The 20,356-nt window shown below is 68.3% G+C and overlaps 4 protein-coding genes across 4 annotated transcripts; 1 reads left to right on the plus strand and 3 right to left on the minus strand.

Moving 5' to 3' along the window:
• Positions 1-8: 8 nt before the first annotated feature.
• Positions 9-3,164, minus strand: CHLRE_06g262601v5 (uncharacterized protein). The gene is made up of 3 exons (XM_043062815.1): positions 2,767-3,164; positions 1,590-2,548; positions 9-1,435 (listed from the first exon to the last, which is right to left on the minus strand). The coding sequence occupies exons 1-3, from the start codon at positions 3,106-3,108 to the stop codon at positions 277-279; spliced, it is 2,460 nt and encodes an 819-aa protein (XP_042923521.1). The 5' UTR covers positions 3,109-3,164; the 3' UTR covers positions 9-276.
• A 70-nt stretch (positions 3,165-3,234) lies between these two features.
• Positions 3,235-12,484, minus strand: CHLRE_06g262650v5 (uncharacterized protein). The gene is made up of 12 exons (XM_043062816.1): positions 12,196-12,484; positions 11,981-12,097; positions 11,597-11,800; positions 10,862-11,398; positions 8,687-10,691; positions 8,479-8,555; positions 7,063-8,269; positions 6,647-6,849; positions 5,329-6,401; positions 4,766-5,144; positions 4,353-4,442; positions 3,235-4,163 (listed from the first exon to the last, which is right to left on the minus strand). Exons 1-12 carry the CDS (start codon positions 12,394-12,396, stop codon positions 4,005-4,007), a joined length of 6,252 nt encoding a protein of 2,083 aa, XP_042923522.1. The 5' UTR covers positions 12,397-12,484; the 3' UTR covers positions 3,235-4,004.
• A 444-nt stretch (positions 12,485-12,928) lies between these two features.
• On the minus strand, positions 12,929-14,374 carry CHLRE_06g262700v5 (uncharacterized protein). Its single transcript, XM_001696256.2, has 4 exons — positions 14,208-14,374; positions 14,003-14,125; positions 13,787-13,936; positions 12,929-13,624 (listed from the first exon to the last, which is right to left on the minus strand). The coding sequence occupies exons 1-4, from the start codon at positions 14,217-14,219 to the stop codon at positions 13,538-13,540; spliced, it is 372 nt and encodes a 123-aa protein (XP_001696308.1). The 5' UTR covers positions 14,220-14,374; the 3' UTR covers positions 12,929-13,537.
• Positions 14,375-14,474: 100 nt separating this feature from the next.
• CHLRE_06g262750v5 (uncharacterized protein) lies at positions 14,475-20,356 on the plus strand. Its single transcript, XM_043062817.1, has 6 exons — positions 14,475-14,773; positions 14,887-15,490; positions 15,682-15,978; positions 16,182-17,189; positions 17,482-19,071; positions 19,251-20,356. The coding sequence occupies exons 2-6, from the start codon at positions 15,413-15,415 to the stop codon at positions 19,929-19,931; spliced, it is 3,654 nt and encodes a 1,217-aa protein (XP_042923523.1). The 5' UTR covers positions 14,475-14,773; positions 14,887-15,412; the 3' UTR covers positions 19,932-20,356.

Here is a 20,356-nt window from a genome sequence, read left to right on the forward strand (position 1 = left end):
GGTGGCCATCCAAGGCAGTATAACAGCTGCAAGTAAGCCACCCTAGTCCGCCCAGCAGCTTGACAGTCACGGGAAATGCAGCACACACCCGTAACTAGTAAAGCAGCACATGCAGCCATGCGCGGGCCCTGAGCCAAGCCCCTGGGCTACATGATGAACGCGAAGCGAACCGGCAGTTCCACTTCACTGTCCACGATCGCACACACACACACACACACACACACACACACACACACACACACACACACACGCACACAGACACCACCACCAACACCATCAGCTGCTCCGCGGCGGGCGCAGCAGCGTGATGCTGCCGGTGAGCTTGCCATCGCAGAGGTAGGCGCCCCATTGCACAGCCACCGTGCTTCTTCTGCTGCTGCTGCCGCCATTGCTACTGCCGGCAGTGATTACCCTGAGAGCGGCACGGCTACTGCCGCCAACGGTACTGCTGCTGCTGCCAAGCAGTTGCTGGGCTCCGCTGCTATTGCTGCTACTGTTTCCACGCCAACCCAGCAGCTCCGCTTCTGTGGCAGCGTCACGCAGCGGCAGGCAGCGGGGCTGTCCCCGCCCCGTGCCGAAAGGCGCATACTCCTGCTCGTTGCAGCTGACCACACGCACCTCGCCGCCGGCACCGTACACTGATACCCTCAGCCTGGGGAAGGCCGTCGCGCCCGTGTTCACCAGCTTGTGCCCACCGCTACCCGCGCTGCTGCTGCAGCCACATCCACTGCTGTTGCTGCTACAGCCACCTCCGGCACCGGGAGCCGGCTGTAGCAGCAGGCCGCGGAACACGTCGGGGACCTGTGTGAACACGAAGCATCCTGCCGCCGGCGCGGCTGCGCTGCCGACCAGGGCCGGCGCGCACTGCAGCTCAGGTCCCCACACCAGCCCCTGCGCCTTCACGCACCCGCACGGCGTGCCGCACACACGCGGGTACAGCTCCCCCACCGCCCCGGGCTTGATTCCCCCGAACGCCTCCTCGAGTTGCTGCAGGCCGGCGCTAAATGCGAACGCGCGGCCGCCGCTGTCCGGGAGGCACTGGCGGCGGGGTGGCGTGGACAGCCATGCCGGCGGCCAGCGGCGCATGGGCTGGCACATGCCCAGTGTGCCGCCCGAGGTGAGGGCCTTGCGCTCCGCCTCCGTCGCCGAGGCGTAGGTGTTGAGGCAGGTGGCATCCTCAGTGGTGATGGGGAACCAGCCGTCGTCAGGGGGCCTGTTTAGGCTGGGCTCGGCGGCGGTGGGGCTGTTGGGGCTGGGGCTGGGGCTGGCGGCGGTTGTGTGGCAGCTGTTGTGGCTGCGGCTGCGTTCGTGGCGGGCAGCAAGGGCGGGCAGGATCCAGCACTGGTAGGCGCGGCTGCAGTGCAGCAGCCGGACGTGGCCGCACAGCCGGCGCCGCGCCGCTTCGTCCGCACGGGCGTGATTCACCTCCATCCACCTGCCCAAGGCGGGGACAAGCCAAATGCATACGTTCTACCACACCGTAATGGGTGCAAGGTGTACTCTTATAATCGAGTGCCGCAGCCAAGGTCATCCCCACCCTGACCCGCCTTCGGACTCCCCAGGCCACACGCGCACACGCCAGCACTCACTCCGCCAGCATCAGCAGCACGCTGCTCTCGCTGTCGGTGCCGAACTCGTCGCTCTCCAGCAGAGCCTCCAGTCCCACAGCCGGCAGTGACAGCATCTGCTCATACAGGACTTCCGTGTTCAGCACCGCCAGCGCGTCACCAAAGTGCGCCACCAGCTGCCGCCGGACCTCCGCCAGCAGCGCCGCAAAGGCCGCGTCCTGCTCCGGATCCGGCCACAGCGCCGCGCAGCCGTACAGCGCGAGCACGGGAGGCGGTGTGGCGGCTGCGCCGGCACTGCCGCTTGCGGCGGCGGCAAAGCGGTCAGGCTGCGTGCTCCCAGCGGAGTCGGCGAGCCCTGCTGGCGCCCGCGCCTGCCCTAAGAACGCCTGCACCGCCAGCTGCCGTGGCAGCAGCGGCGGCGTAGCCGCTGCCACTGCCACAGCTGCTGCTGTCGCCGCAGCTGCTGCTGCTGCCACCGCTGCTGGCTCGCCCTGCTTCGCTGCGTCACCCTCGGCCTGCTGGCCCGGCAGCTGCAGCAGGCGCCGCACCGCCGCCAGGCAGGCCTCGGCGCAGCCCTCCACTTGCAGGTAGTCGGCAACCAGCCGGAGCTCCAACGCCTCCCGCAAGCTGCAGCCCGGCTCGATCTGCCCCGTGTAGGCGAACCTGATGGCGGCGCGCGCGGCTGGCAGCTCCGCCTCGCTGCCCAGCGGCACACGGAGCTCGGGCAGCAGGCGTTGTGGCGGCCGTGGGGGCGGCAGGCCCAGCTGCTGCTGCTGCTGCTGCTGCTGCTGCTGCGGTTGCGGATGCTGCGGTTGCGGATTTTGCGGAGTGGCTGTGTGGCTTGTGGCGGCGGCGGAGGATGTCCAGGTCTTGCTGGCAGTGTTACCGACGCCGCTGCTGTGGACGCTGCCACCAGTGCGGGTTGCACCAATGACATGGCTGCTGGCGCTGCTGGTGGTGCCGGGGGCCCAACGGCTCAACTGCGCGCGGGCGGCGGGAATTGGAGTTAGTCCTCTTGCACGTGTGCAGCAGCCTATCTAATAGCAAAGTCAGAGGACTCGTCGGCGCCGAAGTTAAGCTCGTTAGCTCGCACGCGGCAGAACACCCCACGCGTTTCCCACACAAGCATGCCACACAACGCCGAGCTCGCCCAGAGCTCGCCCGATGAACGCTCAAGCACAGCTCCGTGGTAGCTCACCTGCGCGGCAAAGCGCTCCGAGGCAAGGCTCAGCACCACCGAGTGGGCCGGCAGCGTCAGCGGCTGGTGGCCCGCCGACCGAGGTGGCGCATCCTCGGCTCCCGCCTTCCTCTGACAGGACGTCGCCGCCGGGCCCGCCACCGCCGCTGCCGCTGCTGCGGACGCCTGCTGGTGCCGCCGGGGGCTTGCGGGGCGGTGTGCTGAGGCCGGTGTCGGCTGCTCCAGCACGAAGACCACACAGCAGTCTGCCAGCTCTGGCCGCCCGAACAGACCGGGCAGGCCTGCCGCCACCCGCGGGTTGCAGCCGGCGGCGGCGGGCGGTGGAGTACCTGTGGCGGCCATTGCTTGAGTTGGAAGATCGCTGGGCAGTTTCGCGACCACTGCAGTATGTTATTGTTTAGTGTGCACGCGGATTATACAAGGAACTCGCTTGATTGCGAGCGGCAGGGCAGCGGCGGTAGGGCATCGTCATGGCGAGCGTTACACGTACGCGTGCGGCGGCTGCGCTCACCCACTGCCCATGCAGCTCACGGCCGCAGATGGTGCTCACGTGCAACGCGAGTTTCTTGCACAGGCTTGCAGGCCCTCGGCCTTGTCCCTGACAATAGTCAACTCAGCATATGATTAAAAATGAACAATGGCCCAAGCACACTCGTCAAACAGGTGTCCGTGCCCTTGCGCCCCTCTCACCCCGCGCCCTCACACTCTGTGCTCACCGCAGTTCACACGACGCATTTGTTGCTGCTGTCCACTGCTGTCAACGCTGTTAAAATAGTTGACTGGTTGTTGGCATTTCACACGCTTTCACCATGTGAGCACATGGCAAGAATGCCACCTGATCTAATCTCTTCGTGTCTTGGCAGCTCACAAAAGCACACCGCTCACAAAACAGTCTGCCTTGCCATAGTTCTATTGCGTGGAGCTCGTGTAGTCATGTATCCCGAGATGCCACTGAATACTCGTGAGCGTGCTCACTCGTACCGGCCCCGGGTGGCGTATACACACACACATATACACGCACACTCACTCGCGCATACACACAGGGCCAGCTCTCCTCTCGCACTAATCTTTCTTACGCACACAGTTTAGAGGAAGCAGCCCTGTCGCTCAGCACCGCTCAACTCCACCCCGACCCCGTAATCCCTACTTAAACCCCCGCGCTGCTGACGCGCAAGCTTGCAGCCAGTCCACACCACGGACCTCCTCCATCACTTCCAATTATTCCCAACGCCAGCCCCTCACTGCGGCTGCGACCGACTCAACCCGCTGCTCGCGCTGACCGCCTGCGTCTGCGTCTGGCCCTCCGCGCCAGCCGCCGGCGCCGCCGCCGCCGCCGCCGCTGCGGCCGACACACTGCTCGCCGCCAGGCCCGTGCCCGTACGGCGGTCAATCTTGGCCTGTGACAAACAAGCGGAGGAAGGCGTACGCATGAGAACCTCCCTCGCATGAGAACCTCCCACTGTGCTGCGATGAGAGTTGCACCCTCCTACTCGGGCCCTGGCCCTGCCCTGCCCATACACCACCCAGCTGTGGCGTACCAACCGACCAGCGACCACCGCGCCCCACACGTGCCCCAGCCCTCTCACCTGCAGGTACACCATCTTGGTCCACACGTCCTGGTGGCTGATGCGGTCCCACTCGTAGCACGACACCGGCACCACCAGGTAGCCGTGAGCCTGAGAGGCAAACACAGGGGCGACCGAGGAAAGAAGAGACATTGAGGGGAAGAACACGAGGGTGCTATGACTGCCTGCTTGGCCACCTCTGGTTGACCCAACGCGACGCTTCCTCTCCCCTACCAAACACACACATGTGCAGCACCACCAGTAGTAGTGACTGCGGCTGTCCCACAACGCCGTGTCAGCCCAAAAATACGTGGGCCTTGCATGGACACGTGCACGCACACGCACACACACACAGGCAACTCTGCATCGCATACACGGTCCTACGCGTATTCTTTTCTTGTGTGCTTTTACAGAACACGCGGCCGCCCACCCACCTGTAGCAGGCGGTACTTGATGACCGCCTCGCCCATGATGCGCGGGCTGTTCGCGGCGCTGTTGTGGCGCCCAACCAGCTCCAGAGCCAGCAGCCGAGGAGCCGCAGGCGCAGGCGCCGCCGCCGCCGCAGCAGCAGCACCGGAGCCCAGCCCGGAGTCGGCAGTAGCAGCAGTAGCGGCGGCTGCGCCGTCCCCGCTGTCCATGGAGCTAGTGGAAGAGGTGCCGGGAGAGGCGGAGGCGGTGGAGGCGGCGCGCAGGCCGGCGTTGGGCGTGACTGCGACGGCGACGTCGGCGACGGCGACGCCGTCGGGCGTGGCCACGTTGGCTGCAGCTGTGTAGCCCATCTTGCGCAGAACCGACACCAGGTCGGTCTGGTACCTGTGGATGGTGGCGGCGATGAGGTCAAGGAGGAGCGCGATAAGAGGAGTGCCAGTATGTCGCGTGTTTGGGCGCGGAAAATGGTTTGAATGGTATGGCACGGTACGGAATGACAATGATAATGCCATGCCGGGGCGTTTCAGTCACCGGCAATCAAGGGAAGCGCAGACCCCACTCGACCCACCTGCCGGGCGGCCTGGCCACACGCTCCGCCTGCCGCGCCCGCCACACGTTCAGCAGCCGCCCGCGCGCCTCCGGAGCCAGCGCCGCGTTCAGCGGCGAGTCCGTCCGGTCCGCTGCCGCCGCCAGAAGGCACGCCGCCAGCTGCGGCGCCTGCTTCTCCAACGCCGCCGCCGCCGCGGCGGCGCCGTCAGCCTCGCCGCCGTCGGCGGCAGCTGCCGCCGCCAGCACGCCCAGGCGCGCCGCCAGCTGCGCTGCCAGCTGCTGCGCGAAGGCGCTGTTGTGATGCCGGAACACGGACAGCGACCACAGCAGCCCCGTGACCGTGTGGAGCGGCGGCAGCGTCCGGCCCTCCGCTCCACCCGCCGCCCCGTCCGTTGTGTGCAGCACCCAGCTGCGCTCAGCTGCCGCCAGGATCTGTGGGCCCGGGTGCCGATTCATCTTGGCGCACGCCCACAGCGCTTTGAACACGTCGACAGGAGCCCAAGGCTCCGAAGCTAGGCGGCCGCGGCCGGCGGCGCCGACCAGCTGCTGCTCGAGGCGTTGGTTCAGCGCCGCCGCCGCGGCGGCAGTGGCAGCGGCGGTATCGAAGCCGCCGCCGGCGCCGCCGTCCATTGAGGAGAGGGAGGAGAGCGAGGAGAGCGAGGCGGTGGGGGAGACGGTGTCGGCGGTTGCGGGAGTCGGGACCGCGGGCTTGTTGGGCCGAGCCAACAGGCCGTTACCGTTGGTACTGTTGTGGTTGTGGTTGTTGGAAGCTGCTGCGGAGGCGGTGGTGGAGTTGGACGGCGTGCTGGGTGCGCTGGGGCTGGCAGCTGGCGACGGCCGCGGCTGCGCGGCCGCCTGCGCCGCCGCTAACACTACGGTGGGCTGCGCGCTCGCCTCTACTACCGGTGTGGGCTCTGCCGCCGCCTGCGAGTGCTGCTGCACCGGCTGCACCGGCTGCACGGGCGGCACGGATGGCGGCGCCGGAGGGCGCTGGGAGTCTGCTCCCAGTGCGCCCGCCAGGCGGCCCGACTCCAACAGCGCGACCTCCTCCGCCAGGGACCGCGTGTTGCGGGGCAGGCCCATCAGCGCCGCCTGCAGGTCACACAGGTGCACCAGGCAGGGAGGTGAGCACGCGCGCAGAGACTACTCCGGCCGGACCGCCGCCGGGAAGCCAAGTCCCGTCCCTTACAGCCTGGCCCACAGCTGTGCTATCCTCCAGCTGTCCCCCTCCCTCTCTTCCCGCTATCCCTTCAAGCCCTGGCCACCAACCACGCAGTCCTCCATCATCATCATCAAGAACTCCACCCAGTCCTCCACCACCATCAGTAAACACCCACCTGCAGGTCATCCAGTAGCTCGGGCACGTCCTGCCGCAGGCTGGCCATGGCCCACAGCAGCGTGGTCAGCGCCGGCACGCGGCGCCGACCCGCCGGGTCCGCCGTCAGCGCCGCCGCCGCACGCACCAGCGCACCCTCCAGAGGGTCCGAGTGCCAGCGCAGCCGAGCCAGCGAGCGCAGCAGGCTCAGCGCGACCTCGGGCTCTGTGGAAGGAGCGGACACAAGGGGAAGGGGTTGAAACCATGCAAGGGCGGGGGCATGGGCGGGAGTGCGGTGTGGGGAGGTATGGCCCTCCGGGAGCGCGCCGGAGGCCCAGCGACTGACGCTAGGGCCGGGGCCGGGGCAAAGCACGACGGCACAGGACACTGTCCGGGAGGCGCGGTGAGGCGATCACGGTCTTGGCGATGCCGGCTCACCTATGGAGGGCTGCGCGATGGCACCGCCAGCCGAAGGCGCCTCCGCCGCCGCCGCCGCAGTAGCAGCAGCGGCCGGCGTCAACCCAGCACCGGATGCCTCAGCAGGTGAAGGCGCGGCGGCGGCAGCGCCGGCAGCACTGGGCAGGGCCTGCCCATGTGCAGCCGCAGCAGCGGCGGCGCCCGGCCCCGCCGCCGCAACGACCGGCGGCGGCACGCACAGCTCTGTCAGCCGAGCCACCGCCACCTGCCTCAGCAGGTCCAGACGGCGGGACACCGCCTGCTTGCCGCTCGGAGCTGGCTTCGCGGCCTTAGCCGCGCGACTGGGGTTCCCCGCCTCCTCGCCCCCAGCCGCCGCCAGCCCGTTTCCCTGGCGCCCGTCCTCCGCTCCCGCCGCCGCCGCGGCTGCCGCCGCCGCCGCTGCGGCCTCGCCTTCCTCCAGCCGCTCGCCCCACGCCGCCAGCGCAGCCACGATGGCCGCCGCCTCAGTCGCGTCTGCCTCCACCAAGCCAAGGCGCACGCAGCGTAGCAGCCCACGCGCCGCCCAGCCCGCCGGGTAATGCCCCAGGTCGCTCATCGCGGACAGCACCCCTGCCAGCGCCTGCGGCCCCAGGATCGCCTGGCACTGCTCCGCCGCGTGCTCCAGCGCCGCCAGCAGCTCGGGCCGCTCCGCAGCCGTCACACGGAAGGTCTGCAGCACGCGTGCCGCGGACCACAGCAGCCGCGCCCGGCGCGCCGCACCCGCCGCCGCCGCCGGGCTACAGCCGTTGAAGCGCTGTAGCCGCGGCAGCAGCGCGTCACAGTAGGCGGCCAGCAGGGCGGCGGGGCGGTAGCCGGCGGCGGAGGCGGCGGAGAAGAAGCGGAGCAAGTGGTGGTCTGCCACGCCCGGCAGCGACTGGAGGAAGTCGCCTGTGCCGGGCCGGCCCCGCCTTTCATGCGCCGCCTCCTGCACCGCTTCCAGAAGCCGCTGCTCCAGCAGCCCTAGCGACGCCGCGTCCAGGCCAGGCGTCACGTCCGCTGAGGCGGCGGCGTCGGCCGTGGCGTCAGCTGGCGGCGCCGCCGCCAGTCGCTGCACTGCCCAGGCGGCGACGCACAGCGCTGGACCGTCGAAGTGGGAGCGTGTGGCCACGACGTGGCGCACCAGGCCGGAGGCGGCGGCGCCCAGGCGGCCGCCCCAGGTGGCCAGCACGAAGGCCGTGGTGGCGAGCTCCTATGAGGGCGCGGGAGGTGGAGCGGCAGTGTTGAAGAATCCAGCCAAGGTGGGCGGATGGAGTTGGGCGGGCAAGGCGCAGACGTGAGGCGTGACTTGCGTGGTGTGGTCGTCTGTGAACATGCAATCATGGAAGCAAATGCCACCGACCGTATGCTCAAGCACCCACTACTCAAGCACGAGATCATACGCAGGGTCGCACGACGCACCTGCGGCGTGAAGTGGGGCAGCTGGCCCAGGCTTGCCACCGCCATCGCCGTCACGAACGCGCGCGGCGGCTTCACGCCTGCACACAGCGGATGGCCAATTGCGACGTAAGGACTGTATGAACTGGTGTGTAAGCAAAGTGCCGCCCACAGCGCTGTGTGGCCTCAAGCCAGGCAACAGAAGCGAAGCGTACGCGAACCGCCCACTCACCGAGCTTTCCGAGGCCCCAGCACAGGTTGGCCAGGCTCTGCGGCGGCGCCGCCGCCAGCTTGCCCTGCCCCTGGCACGCCGCCAGCGCCCAGCGCACCAGCCGCTCGCCGACCACCCCTAGCCGCGCCGCTGCCCACACCGCCTGCGCCGCCGCGCGCACGGACACCTGGGGCGCCGGCACCAGCAGCAGCAGCTGCAGCAGCGGCCGCAGCACCGCCCCGCCGCGGTAGCGCAACGCCACGCACACCCACAGCAGCTGCGTCATGTCCTCCGCACCCAGCAGCGCGCCCTCACCCTCGGCCCCGGCTTCGCTGCTACTGCGCCTGCTGGCGGCTGTAGCTGCGACGTGGTGCGCCCTCAGCAGCTCGCCTACGCCCAGCTTGACCAGGGAGGCGGCCATAGGGCCGTCATAGCCCACCGCCGCCAGCAGCGCCAGCGCTGACCGCACCTCGCGCAGCGTCCACGGCCGGCTGGCCGCGCCGCCGCTCCCCGCTTCGCCCCACGCCCCCAAAGCGGATGTGTCGTCCGCGCCCGAGGTAGAGCCGGCGCCGGAGGCGGGGGAGGGGCCGCCCGCCGCCGCTGCCGCAGCGGCGGCGGATGCCTGCAGCTGACGCAGCAGTGGCAGCAGCAGCTCGGAGAACAGAACGGAGGGCGCCCACTTGAGCGCAGCACAGGCGCGCAGCACGCCCACCGCCTCTGCCGGGCTCATGCTGAGCCCCAGCACGCGCAGCCGCTCGTGCGCGGCCCACAGCAGCCCGCGCTGCTCGCGCGGCCGCAGGCCCGCGCGCTGGCAGCGATGCGCCAGCACCAGCAGGCGTGTGATGTCGGACACAGAGTCCACCCGGCGGACCGACGGCGTGAGGAGCCGCATGGCGACGTCAATGGCGGCGCACAGCACCGCCGCGCGCTGCGGCGGAATGGGCGCGGGCGTGGCGGGCTCTGCGGCGGTGGAGGACGACGGCACGGCGGCGGCGGCGGCTTGCGCGGCCTCCTCTGCCGCCGCCACTGCCACCTCCAGCAGCGCAGCGGCCTGCTGCGGCGTCAGCTGCGCCACAGCCGCCGCAGCCGGTGCTGCCTCCTGCTTGCGGCCTGACTTGGCCGTGCCTGCCGACCCGTCCACCGCAACATCCTCCACGGGCGCCGCCGTCGCCGCGGCTGCAGTCAGCTGGACTAGCAGCGCATCGACAAGCGGCGGCGGCAGTGCAAGGCCGCCACCCGGCACCGCCGCCGCAGCAACCAGCGCCGCAACGGCGTCAGTACTCGCTGACTGCAGCTGTACCGCCTCCGCCGCCGCCAGCACCCGCGCCACCGCCGTCTCGTTCACGCTCGCGCCGACACGTGCGCGCAGCGCCAGCACCGCCGCCGCCAGCCGGCACACCTGGTCCGCCGTGCACGCCGCCGCCGGCTCCGCCGACGCGTCCGCCGCACAGCCCAACAGCTCAGCAGCCGCCGTCGACGCCAGTGCATCGGCGCCGTCTCCAATCGTGTCACCGGGGAAGACCGCCGCCGCGCACTCCGCCGCCAGCGCCAGAGCGTCTGGCCCCAGGCCGCCCGCCGCCGAGCCCAGCGCCACCACCAGCGCCCGCCGCGCCGCCTGCTGCTCATCCGCCGGCCCCGCCTCGCCCGCCTTCGAGCCAGGCTGCTGTTCGTGCTGCTGCTCCTCCGGCTGCAGCTGCAGGCGGCCCGAGCCCGGCGCCATCTGCCGCACCCGGCCCAGCAGCTCCCGCAGGAACGCGGCGTGCTCCGCCGCGCCGACCTCTGACGCCAGGCGCGCCCACACGACCGACTCCAGCTCCTCGCCAGAGAGCTGGTTGCGGCCCCGGCCGCGGCCGTGACCGGCAGCACCGCCGGCCGCGCCCGCCACCGATGCTGCAACTAGCTGCGCCGCCAGCTCAGCCGCCGTGGTGGCGCTACTGCTGCCGGCGCCGCTGCTGGTGGTGCTGCTACTGCCGGCCGACGCAGTGGGCGATGACGAGGATGCCGTCGACGCCAGGCTGACCGCCGTCTGCATGGGTCCGAGTCGGAGACCAAACGTCAGCTACCAAGGCTAATACTGGTCGCAAGCAGGTCTCACTAACACCGTAACCACAAAGCACAAAGTCATTTGGACCCGGACACCACACTGCCTGCTAGCCCCGTCCCGCATGCTCTCAGACCTCTTACACGGACACCCACCCGCGCCAGGTCCCGCGGGACCTCGACATCGTACGCCGCCGCCGCCGCCGTCACCGCAAGCAGCACGCCCGTGTCAGCCGCCGCCGCCACTTCAGGCCGCCGCAGCAGTGCCTCTGCCGCGCCGCGCGCCGCCGCCAACGCGTCCGCTGCCTCTGCCGCCTCCTCCGCCGCCGCAACGCCGGCATCCAGGAGCCCCAGCGCCGCCGCCGACGCTGCCGAGGTGCCCGCGGCCGCCGCCGCCGACCCGCTGCCGCTTGCGCGCCACGCTAGCCAGGGCTGTAGCAGCGTTAGCGCGTCCGCGAGCATCCCGGCCGTAGCGGCAAAGTCGGCACTACTGCCGCCGCTGCCGCGGCTGTCAGCCTTGTCGGCCTCGCCCGTTGAGTCGGGGCCCGCCAGCACGGCGTCAGCAATGGCGGTGGCTAGGCTGGCGGAGGCGGGTCCCAGAGCTTCGCAGCCGTTGGGCGGGTGCCAGGCTGCCACCAGGCGACACGCCATCAGCAGTTGCTCGGCTGGGAGCTCGGTCGCGCGGTCCTCAATCTAGGGTCAAGGCGAGGCGAATGCGGGCGGAGAATAAGTCGGAAAGAGTCCAAAGAGCGCGGCGGCGTGGACAAGGCAGCGCCAGGCAACGCCAGGTAAGCTTGTGCGTGCGTTGCACAGGTCACAACATAGCGACAAACTGCCGCCCTGATGCCCGGCCGTCCACCGCCCCGCACGCCCCGCGCGGAGCCCGCTCACCAGCCCCATCAGGGTCTCCAGCAGCAGCCCGCCCGGCAGCAGCCGCTGCAGCAGGTCCGAGCGGAGCACGGCGGCGGCAGCTGCCGGAAGCCCCGCCTCCACCAGTGCCTGCTCCAGGTCGGGCCGGCCCTCCAGCAGCGCCAGGAGCACCGGCAGCCGCGGCGGCGGCACAGACTCGGCCGCAAACAGCGCGTCCACCAGGACCTGGACACGAATTGCGGGCGGCAGTCAAGGACGGGCAGGTGAGGTGGGGATGTGGGTCGTGTGTTCGTGGCAAAAGGTGCGGGGGACTGGCGCGGCGCGACGGCGAGCTGGGAGCATAGTTGGGTTTGCCCTTCCGGCCGGTGCCTGGCGTTCAAGTTCCACGAACCTTGACTCACGCACCTGCGTCTGTTGTTGCTTTGCGCCGTCAAGCCAGTCGAAGCGACTGGCGTCGGAGTCGCTAGCGCTCCATCGCGAAACAGTTGCTGTCGATGGTGGACCGGTCCTCCGACGGGCGCGCTGCAAGCAAGTAGACATGGCCCGTTTGTCAGGACGATATAGATTGTAGGTTCCATAGACCACGAGCAGCCCAGCTTGCCTCCAGCCGCAGTACTCACCTGCCGAGCTGCTTGCGGGCGCGTAAGGCCCGCGTCGTAGGATCCGTCGGCGCGTAAGTTTATAGCAAACGTAATTGCACGCGATGGCTGTGAGCTACGGCAATGCAGCGGTCGCGTCGGTGCAGACGAACTGATTTCTCGGCTGCTTTTCTCCCGGCGCGCTGCTGCGCCTGCCTTGTAGTGCGCGCAGTGGCTCTGCATCTTTCAAAAGGTTCACACAGAAGCTGTGCGGCCCTATATGCAATAGAGAGTCGGAGGTTGCTGCATTTCTCGATTTCTCGGCTAGATCTAGCGTCTTAATTAAATATACTGTACAGATCCAGGCGTTGTACGCAGGAACCTGCTTTATCCATGGAAGTAAGCTAAGAAAATTTGATGCACGTCTCGGCCCATTGATGGGTGCCCGTGATGGAACATGGCAAGGGGCAGGAAAGCGTAGTCCCGATGTGTGTGGCTCCCACCCGTGCCCACATAAATGCGTAGCAAGAAGGGACAAGGCATTGGTGCGTCGTTCGCGCGCTGTTACTGTACCGACGGTAGCTGGCAGGTTGTGTCGATGTTTTGCTGACGCGCATTCCTCACGCTCCGGGCGCCCGGCCAAGGCGATAGCACCACACAGACTCAATGCGACGCCACACCGCGCGGATAGCATAGCCGATGCGCACCTGCAGGCAGTCGACCGGCCCATTGATGGGTGCCGCCGTTTGGCACGGCCTCCCGCCTCCTCACCTGCCCGAAACCCTTAATGGCGTCCCTCGCGTTCGATGTTCCGTGATACTGAGGTCCGAATCTCCTCCTCACACTCAGCGCTACAGAAGTTCCTCACAAACGTGGCCACGCTGCTTGGCGCGCCATGAGCGGTTCCGATGAATTCCGCCTGTCACCCAAATCCTGCCCACCCATAGGCTGCAGGCTCCTTGGCATTACCAGTACCTCAAACTCCTGCTAATGTTAGCCCTATTTAGCCCGCCCTGCTCCTGCTGCCGCATAACAGGGTGCCAAACGGTGATGAAACAGCAACGACCGACGTACGTTCTTACACTCAACACGACCACTCGGTACGCCAGAGCAGCCACGCTGCACGCTTAAGCCAGCACAGATGCCTCTTCATCCCGTACCCCACGCAACCTGATGTCATCTACCTACGCGGGGGCATGTGGTGCCTCCCGTCAGAACTCTCCCCGGATGCCACACGTGGCATGCCTCTCCTTGGCCTCCTCAATCAACAGCTACCTGTTCCCTGCGCCACCATATCTCTAACCTTCACCTATAACACATAAGCCGTGACCCCTGTAGCTCCATAAGCTCCAGAGCCGCTCGCCTTCTCCACAAGCCTCTCCGCTCAATCGTAGTAAATGCGGGTGTAGGGGGCGGGGGCGCCCAGCTGCGCGCGCTCGCGGCGCTCGGCGCGCACCTCGTTAAGGACATCCTGCAGCATTCAGAGGAGCACAAAATACGCATTAGGAGCGTGGCACCCCGAGACCCGCGAGGGCAGCCCGAGTGTCTGAGAAAACACCGTGCCGATGGAACACTGGACCTGCTGGAACTGCCCCTGCTAGCCCTAACCCAGTCAGACACAATAACTGCTGACCTGCAGGTAGGAAAGCTCGGGCGTCTGCTTTTCAAGGAGGTCCTTCGGCAGGGCCTCGTGCTTGCAAGACAGGTCCAGTGCGCGGCGCAGGCGGCAGTTGCGGGCCACAACCACATCGGGAGGCAGGCGGCGCAGGGCCTCCGCCACGTCCTGCATGTAATGCGAGCGCGGCAGTGGGCCAACCGGAAATTGTCTCGGCGACATCGTCCCACTTACCTCGTCCTTCAGGGGGTCCTGGAGGTCGTCGAAGCGCAGGCCATACTTGGCCAGCTTAGCACCAACGACGGACCGGTAGGTCGTCGCCAGGCTGTTAAAGACCGGCAGGGCGACCTGCTTGAGCTGCGGGCACATCAGAGCGCGTGTCAGCCTCAGCAAACCACCAGGCTGCGCTCGACAGCTAAAATAACCGCATGTAGCTCACCAGAGAGGTCATGGCTAAGGAAGCCCGTCAAACAGGAAAAGTCCCGGCTACTCCGGCAGTCGTCGGGCAAATGCCGTGTTCTAATGCTGCGCGTTGACCTACTGCTTCACGTATGACAAAGCTTGTTGCGATGAAGCAAGGAAGCACGCGTGAGTCCGCATTGAGCGTGCCCAATTCGCACGATTTCTCTGCGGTTGTCGAATTGTGGAAACGCATGCCGCAAAATTTATATTGGTAAAGCCTCATTCCATGCAAACAGTTTGAGTCGCTAGCTAGCGGCGTAGTTGCTGTATACTCCCACCATCCGGGGCGCAACACCGGCGCTGCAGTCTGCGAATAATAGACACCGCGGCTAGCGCTCACAAGGTGACGACCATCAGATAGCACAGCGCTTCCATGGGCCAACGCTGCCCGAAGGCGGACTGTGCGGGAGGCAAGCCAACCCCGGGGCGGCGACAACCATGAGCGGGGGCCCCTAGTTGAGCACGAATGGTGCTCGGCGTGTTGGCGGGAGCACTCGAGTACGCCAGGGGAGGCAGCAAGTGTTTGTGGGGGCTTGCTCACAGGTGAGGCCAGCAGCACAGGCCGTCCTAGCAACACGTAGCGTGGGTGTTCGGCACGACACAGCAGGGCACCGGGGAGGGTTTCACGCCCCGTCCCCAACCATTCTCGTACGCAGGCTATGGCCACACAGTGCGCATGCGCAGCTGCAACAGCTGCCCCAGTCGGGGGCCACGGCAGCTCTCGGCGCGCAAGCACACGTGCGTGGCTCTTACTCCGGCGCCACATGTGTCAGTGTCGGTAGCCTGGCCAGCGCCGGGGTTCCAGCCCTGCCACCGCGCGTCGTTGTCACAGAGGCGGTGGCGGCTTCGGCACAAGCTCCATCACTAGCTCCCTCGCAGGCACCTGCCCACAGCGGCCAGGCGCTCCTTTTGCAGTGGGTGCTGACGGCACCAGTTTGCGCTGTGGGGACAGTGGTGACGCCGCCAGAGGCGGCCGCGGCGGCCGCAGCCCTGAGCCCGGCTTTATTTGCCTCTCTCGGCCGGATACATTTGGACAAGCCAGCGCCTGCTGATGCTGCAGCGCCCGCAGCTTTGCATACCTCGCTGCCAACAGCCGAGCTGCCATGCTCGCTACAGCCACAGCCACAGCCACAGCCACAGCCACAGCTACAGCCGCAGCTGTCGGGCCCACAACTGCGCGGCATGGCCAGCAGTCGGCAAGTGCCGCCGGCCCGTGTGCAGCAGCAGCTGGATGAGTGCCGCTCGCTGGAGCAACTGCAGGTGCGAGGTGGATGAGATGGGGGCGGGCCTCTGGGGTCTTGGGGCCTGAGGCCTGGATGCCGCATCGGCGGGAGGCGTCTCGGTGTTGCAAGCCGGCCGTCAAGAGCTCTTCCTGGTTGGCGCGGGTGTGAAGTGCGGGTGTGAAACCCTGCCATGCATTGAGGTGTGTGTTCCCGCGCGCCGGACCGCAGGCGGCGGTGGAGGAGCTGCAGGCGTCCATGCGGCCGCACCACGCCGCCCGCGCCGTGCTCTACGCCGGCGAGCAGCTGCAGGCGCTGGTCAGGGCCGCAGCCGGGGCCGGGACTGGGTCCGCCGCCGCCGCCAATGACACCGGTGGTGCTGCGGACCTAGTTGCGGTACACAGGGCCGCGCTGCAGCTGGCGCAGCGGTGCAGCGCCATGGCGCTGGGCCAGCAGTCGCTGGAGCCGCAGGCGCATGGGATGCAGCAGGGCGTGCTGGAGATGGTGGCCGTGCGGGATCTGCTGCAGGTGGGCACCGGGTACGGATGGACGACACAATCCATGCTTGCTTTGCGCATGAGGTTTAGGCTGGGCCAGGCAACGCGGCGCAGTCTTGCATCCAGTTGAGGGGCACGTCTGCTACACATGTCGGCCTCTGTTGGGGCTGTAAGTGTTTGCCTGCGATGCCCCGTGGCTCCCCTGTGGCGAACCTTTACCCTTGGTGCCTGCAGGGCTGGTGCCAGCTGCTACTGCCGGCGCACCCCGCCACCGCCCTGCCTCTCCCGCTGTCGCAAACGCAGTCGCAGCTGCCCTCGCGCCAGCAGCTGGCGGCGGTGCTGGACATCCTCGCGCCCGGCGCGTCGGCGGACCTGTCCCTCAGCACCACCACCACCACCGCCGTCGTGACCGCTCCGGCGGCTGACCTGCCCCACAGCAGTGCCCAAGCACCCGACACGCAGCAGCTACGGTCACAGCAGCGTACCCAATCGCAGAAGCAGCAACAACAGCAGCAGCAGCAGCACCGCTACGGCCGAATGCACATGGCCACCCTGCCCGAAGTGACGTCGATGCTGCATCCACTGGCGGTGCTGGGCGCGCTGCCGCCGGGCGGCCGCCTTCGCGCCGTCGTCGCCAACGTCGTGCTCCGCCGCGCCGCCGCCGAGGGCCCGGAGGAGCTGGCGGCAGCCGCGCGAGCCCTAGCCTCCAAGCAGGTGGGGGCGCTGGACCCCACCGTGGCGGCGGCGCTGCTGCGCGCGGCGCTGCAGCTACAGCCCTCGGCGCTCGGCAGTAGCTGGCGCCGCGGCGCGCCCGTGACTCTTCGCACGCGGGAGCTGGTGCCGCTGCTGCACCTGTACATGCTGAGCGGTGCGGCGGCGACGCCGTCGGCGCTGAGCCCCCAGGAGCTGGATGCGGCGGCGGAGGTGCTCCTGCGCGATGGCGTGTGGACGCTGACATTGCAAGAGCTGGCGGCAGTCCTGGGCGTGTACGCTGCAGGCAGCGGCGGCGCCAAGCCGTTGCTGCTGCAGGCGCTGGCAGCGCACGCTGCCGCCGCTGCCCGCAGCGTGCGCGCCCAGCGGATGATGGAGGGTGCGGCCAGGCCGGTGCGGGCGGGGAAGTCGACGGCGAAGGCAGTGGCGGCGATGCAGGCGATGGAGCGGGCGTGCGCCATGCACTTTGGCAACTCTTGCGAGCAGCTGGCAGCTGTGGGAGCGCTGCTGCGTGACTTCGCGAGGCTGCAGGTGAGTTGCAGTTACTCATGTTACACTTGCGGTTCAAGAAATACCGTCCTTGTCACATTTTATCGAAGCGGGCGATTGATGTCTTTGGTACTTGGTAGCCATGCCCGCCATGACCACATCCGCGTGCCCGACACCCTGTACCTGCGCGCTCTGTGCCCAGCACTCAGCACGGCGCCTACCAGCCGCTTCATCCTTTGTTGCCCAACCCCCTTGCGTGCTGAACCGGCCGCTGCCCCCCCAACCGTCTACCACATCCTCAACTAATCATGAATGTAACCCCCCACACCCGCAGTACGACGACCCCGGCCTCTATGAAGCCCTGGCGCGCGCCGCGCTGTTGACCACTAGCCGGATCCGGGACTCGCCCTTGTTCCACGGGCTGCGTGACCGGAGCACAGACGTACGGCGCGTCCATCCAACCCTTAGGGGCAAGAGGCGGCGCAAGCTGGGCGAGGAGGTGTGGCAGCAGGCAATCGAGCTGTGGCAGCAGATGGACGAGCACACGCTGCGGCTGCTGTCGGCGGCGACGGCCGCGGTGGACGGTGTGGCCTGGGCCCCGGCGCAGCAGCTGCCAGCTGCCAGCAGAGCCGTGGCCAGCGGCGGCACTGCCTCAGGGCCCTCCGCCGCCATGACGGGTGCTGCGAAGGCGCTGGGGGAGCTCCTCACGCCGCTGGTACCGGCGATGTCGGGGACCAAGTTGTTGGCGCTGATGCGGATGTGCGCCGCTCGCGGGCTGGCGGACAGGCGGCTGGCGGCAGCGCTGGATGAGCGCGTGGCGACGCTGCTACAGCCCACTCTCAGCTGCCACCGGGAACTCGTCTCGGATGGCGACGGCTCGGCTGCTGCTACTGCTAGTGCTGCTGCCGCTACTGCCAACAACACGAAGCTGCTGGACTGGCTCACGCAGTTTCTGGAGCTGGCGAGTCGCAGTCTGGGCGGCGACTGGCCCCGTGTGCGGGGAGTGCTGCTGCCGAGCAGCGCACATCAGCAGCAGCCACAGCGGCAGCAGCGGTCACAGGTTCTTGAGCCCGGAGCGCAACCGGAAGACGCGCAGCCGAACGAGGTGCTCGCGGCGGCGGTGACAGAGCCCGCATCGGCTGGGTTGCAGGCTGACAGCAGGCCTCCCTTACCACCGCTGTGGGTACGGCTGATCGGCGAGATTGTGCTTGCGATAGAGACGGAGCGCGCGGCTGGCGGTGGGAGCCTGGGATATGCAAGCCACAACCCTGGCGCCGCGCCTGACATTGCCGGCAAGCTGTGTCGGCTGCTCGGCTGCCTCGCGGTGGACGGCACGCTCACGGCAGACCCGCAGCTGCTGCACGCGCTGCTGCGGGCGCTGTCCTACGCCCTGGACCCCTCGTCACTGGCCGGCGTCTTCTCAACCCCGCCGTTCCCAGAGCTGCGCACCGCACAGCGGCGCAGGCTGGTGGAGCAGGTCTTCTGGCGTGGCGACCTCGTCACGACGACTAACCCACCCGGCACAGGAGCCAACATGGGTGCGGGCGGCCGCGGCAGCGGCGCGGCTGGCGCGGCTGGCGCGGCGGGTGCGGCCGCTCGGCCGCCTCACCTGGACGATGAGGCGGCTTGCGGGCTGTTCCGAGCCTACATCTGCGCGGTGGACGCGGGGCTGGAGGAAGAGGTGCAGGGTGCGCTGCCGCGGCACATGGCGGCGCCGCTTATGGCGCGCGCCGCCGCCGCGTGGCATGAGGGCGGCTGGGGCACGTCGGCGCCGACGGCGGTGCCGGCGGGCTCGGGCGCAGCGGCATGGCCGGGGCCTGGCGGCGGGCTGTGTGATGTTGGGAAGGGAGGCGCGGCGTCGTTTTGGAGCCGGAGGCCGTTCCGGGCGGGGGGCGGCAAGGGTGGCGCCGACAAGGCACAGCAGGTAGGCTCGCCCGCTCAGGGGGAGGGGGCTGCGCCATGGGGCTGCACCATGGGGCTGCTCCGGATTGCCAGTGTGCGTTGCGGGGTAGGTACGGACGCCACTCCAGTAATGCGTGGAAGACCAAAATGGCGCAATTCCTCACCACCCCGCATCCCTGCACCCGCACCACCCCCGTGCAGGCGCGCGGGGAACGGCAGCTGCTGTCCGCTCTGGAGGCCCTCGGACTGCCCGTCTTCGAGCGCGTGCGGTCCTCGGACGGGCATTTCCTGGTGTCGTGCGGCGTCGCGCTCGCGGGAGCCAGTGTGGCTGTGGAGCTGCTGCCGCCTGGGTGCGTGGTGGAGCAGCAAGACCTGGTGCCGGTGCGGGTGCCGAGGCCAGCGATGCTGCCCAAGGCACCGGGCTCCAAGTCGTCCCGCGCCGAGACAGCCGATAAGATACGGGCCAGGCAGGCCTTGGCTAGCGCGGCCGTGGCGGCTGGAGCCGGGGCTGAGGCTGGGGCTTCAGTGAGCGGGGCGTGGCGTGGTGCTGTGGGCTTGCAGCTACCTTCGGGAGCCCTTCTGGCAGCCTTCAGCACTCCCGGTGGCGCGCCGGCGGGCGCTGCTGAAAGGGCTACCATTCTTGCGGCGTCGGGCGTCAGTATGCAAACGGTGCTGAACCCAAAGTGGTCGAAGCAGCCCAACGGGGATGCCGATTTCCGGCGGCGGTGCCTGGAGGCGCGCGGCTGGCGGGTGGTGTCCATCCTGGCAGCGGACTGGGACGCGGCCTGGAGCGATGGCGGCGTGGCGGCGGCGGCTGCGTTGGTGAACCAGAGGCTGACGGCGGTGCTGCTCGAGCTGCAGCGCCAGCCGCCGCTGCAGTAATGATGGCTGACATACTTAGGACAAGGCGTCGGTAGCCGCTCGCGGCTCGTAATAGGAGTAGGTGCAGGTGCAGTAAAAGGAGCGACAGGCTTAGGATCAACAGGTCAGGGAGGGGCAACAGGATGGCCCAGGTATGATGTGCGCTAGGTAGCTCCCACAGTGCCATGATAGTAGTTCGCCGGACGCCGTGTGTGACGTGCTGATGACGGCGGGCGTGCTTTCTGCGCTCTACCACGAGCGGCGGAGGGATGAAGTCATGAGCACGCGGTGGGGTGCTGACTGCTGAGGGCTTGTTAGCTGTTATGGTAGGGGATAAAATGTGGCGCCGGCGTAAGGCGGCGAGGCCCGAGCGAGACCATCCCGGGCCGATCCGGCTATCGGCTTGCTCCGGCCTCCGGGCCCTTCCGGGAGCTGGAATTCCGGAA

Source organism: Chlamydomonas reinhardtii, chromosome 6 (genome assembly GCF_000002595.2).
Source record: "Chlamydomonas reinhardtii strain CC-503 cw92 mt+ chromosome 6, whole genome shotgun sequence".
Classification (NCBI taxonomy): Eukaryota; Viridiplantae; Chlorophyta; class Chlorophyceae; order Chlamydomonadales; family Chlamydomonadaceae; genus Chlamydomonas; species Chlamydomonas reinhardtii.

Excerpts from the sequence above, each read along its gene's own strand:
- CHLRE_06g262601v5 (XM_043062815.1), bottom strand. The coding sequence starts at position 3,108 with ATGGCCGCCACAGGTACTCCACCGCCCGCCGCCGCCGGCTGCAACCCG. Across the intron at positions 2,549-2,766 it reads CGGAGCGCTTTGCCGCGCAG|TTGAGCCGTTGGGCCCCCGG; the intron begins GTGAGCTACCAC and ends GCCCGCGCGCAG. Across the intron at positions 1,436-1,589 it reads GTGCTGCTGATGCTGGCGGA|GTGGATGGAGGTGAATCACG; the intron begins GTGAGTGCTGGC and ends CGCCTTGGGCAG.
- CHLRE_06g262650v5 (XM_043062816.1), bottom strand. The coding sequence starts at position 12,396 with ATGCAGAGCCACTGCGCGCACTACAAGGCAGGCGCAGCAGCGCGCCGG. Across the intron at positions 6,850-7,062 it reads CATCGCGCAGCCCTCCATAG|AGCCCGAGGTCGCGCTGAGC; the intron begins GTGAGCCGGCAT and ends CTCCTTCCACAG. Across the intron at positions 6,402-6,646 it reads AGCTACTGGATGACCTGCAG|GCGGCGCTGATGGGCCTGCC; the intron begins GTGGGTGTTTAC and ends TGTGACCTGCAG.
- CHLRE_06g262700v5 (XM_001696256.2), bottom strand. Across the intron at positions 13,937-14,002 it reads AGGACCCCCTGAAGGACGAG|GACGTGGCGGAGGCCCTGCG; the intron begins GTAAGTGGGACG and ends CATTACATGCAG. Across the intron at positions 13,625-13,786 it reads CCGAGCTTTCCTACCTGCAG|GATGTCCTTAACGAGGTGCG; the intron begins GTCAGCAGTTAT and ends TGAATGCTGCAG.
- CHLRE_06g262750v5 (XM_043062817.1), top strand. The coding sequence starts at position 15,413 with ATGGCCAGCAGTCGGCAAGTGCCGCCGGCCCGTGTGCAGCAGCAGCTG. Across the intron at positions 15,491-15,681 it reads GCTCGCTGGAGCAACTGCAG|GCGGCGGTGGAGGAGCTGCA; the intron begins GTGCGAGGTGGA and ends GCCGGACCGCAG. Across the intron at positions 15,979-16,181 it reads CCGTGCGGGATCTGCTGCAG|GGCTGGTGCCAGCTGCTACT; the intron begins GTGGGCACCGGG and ends TGGTGCCTGCAG.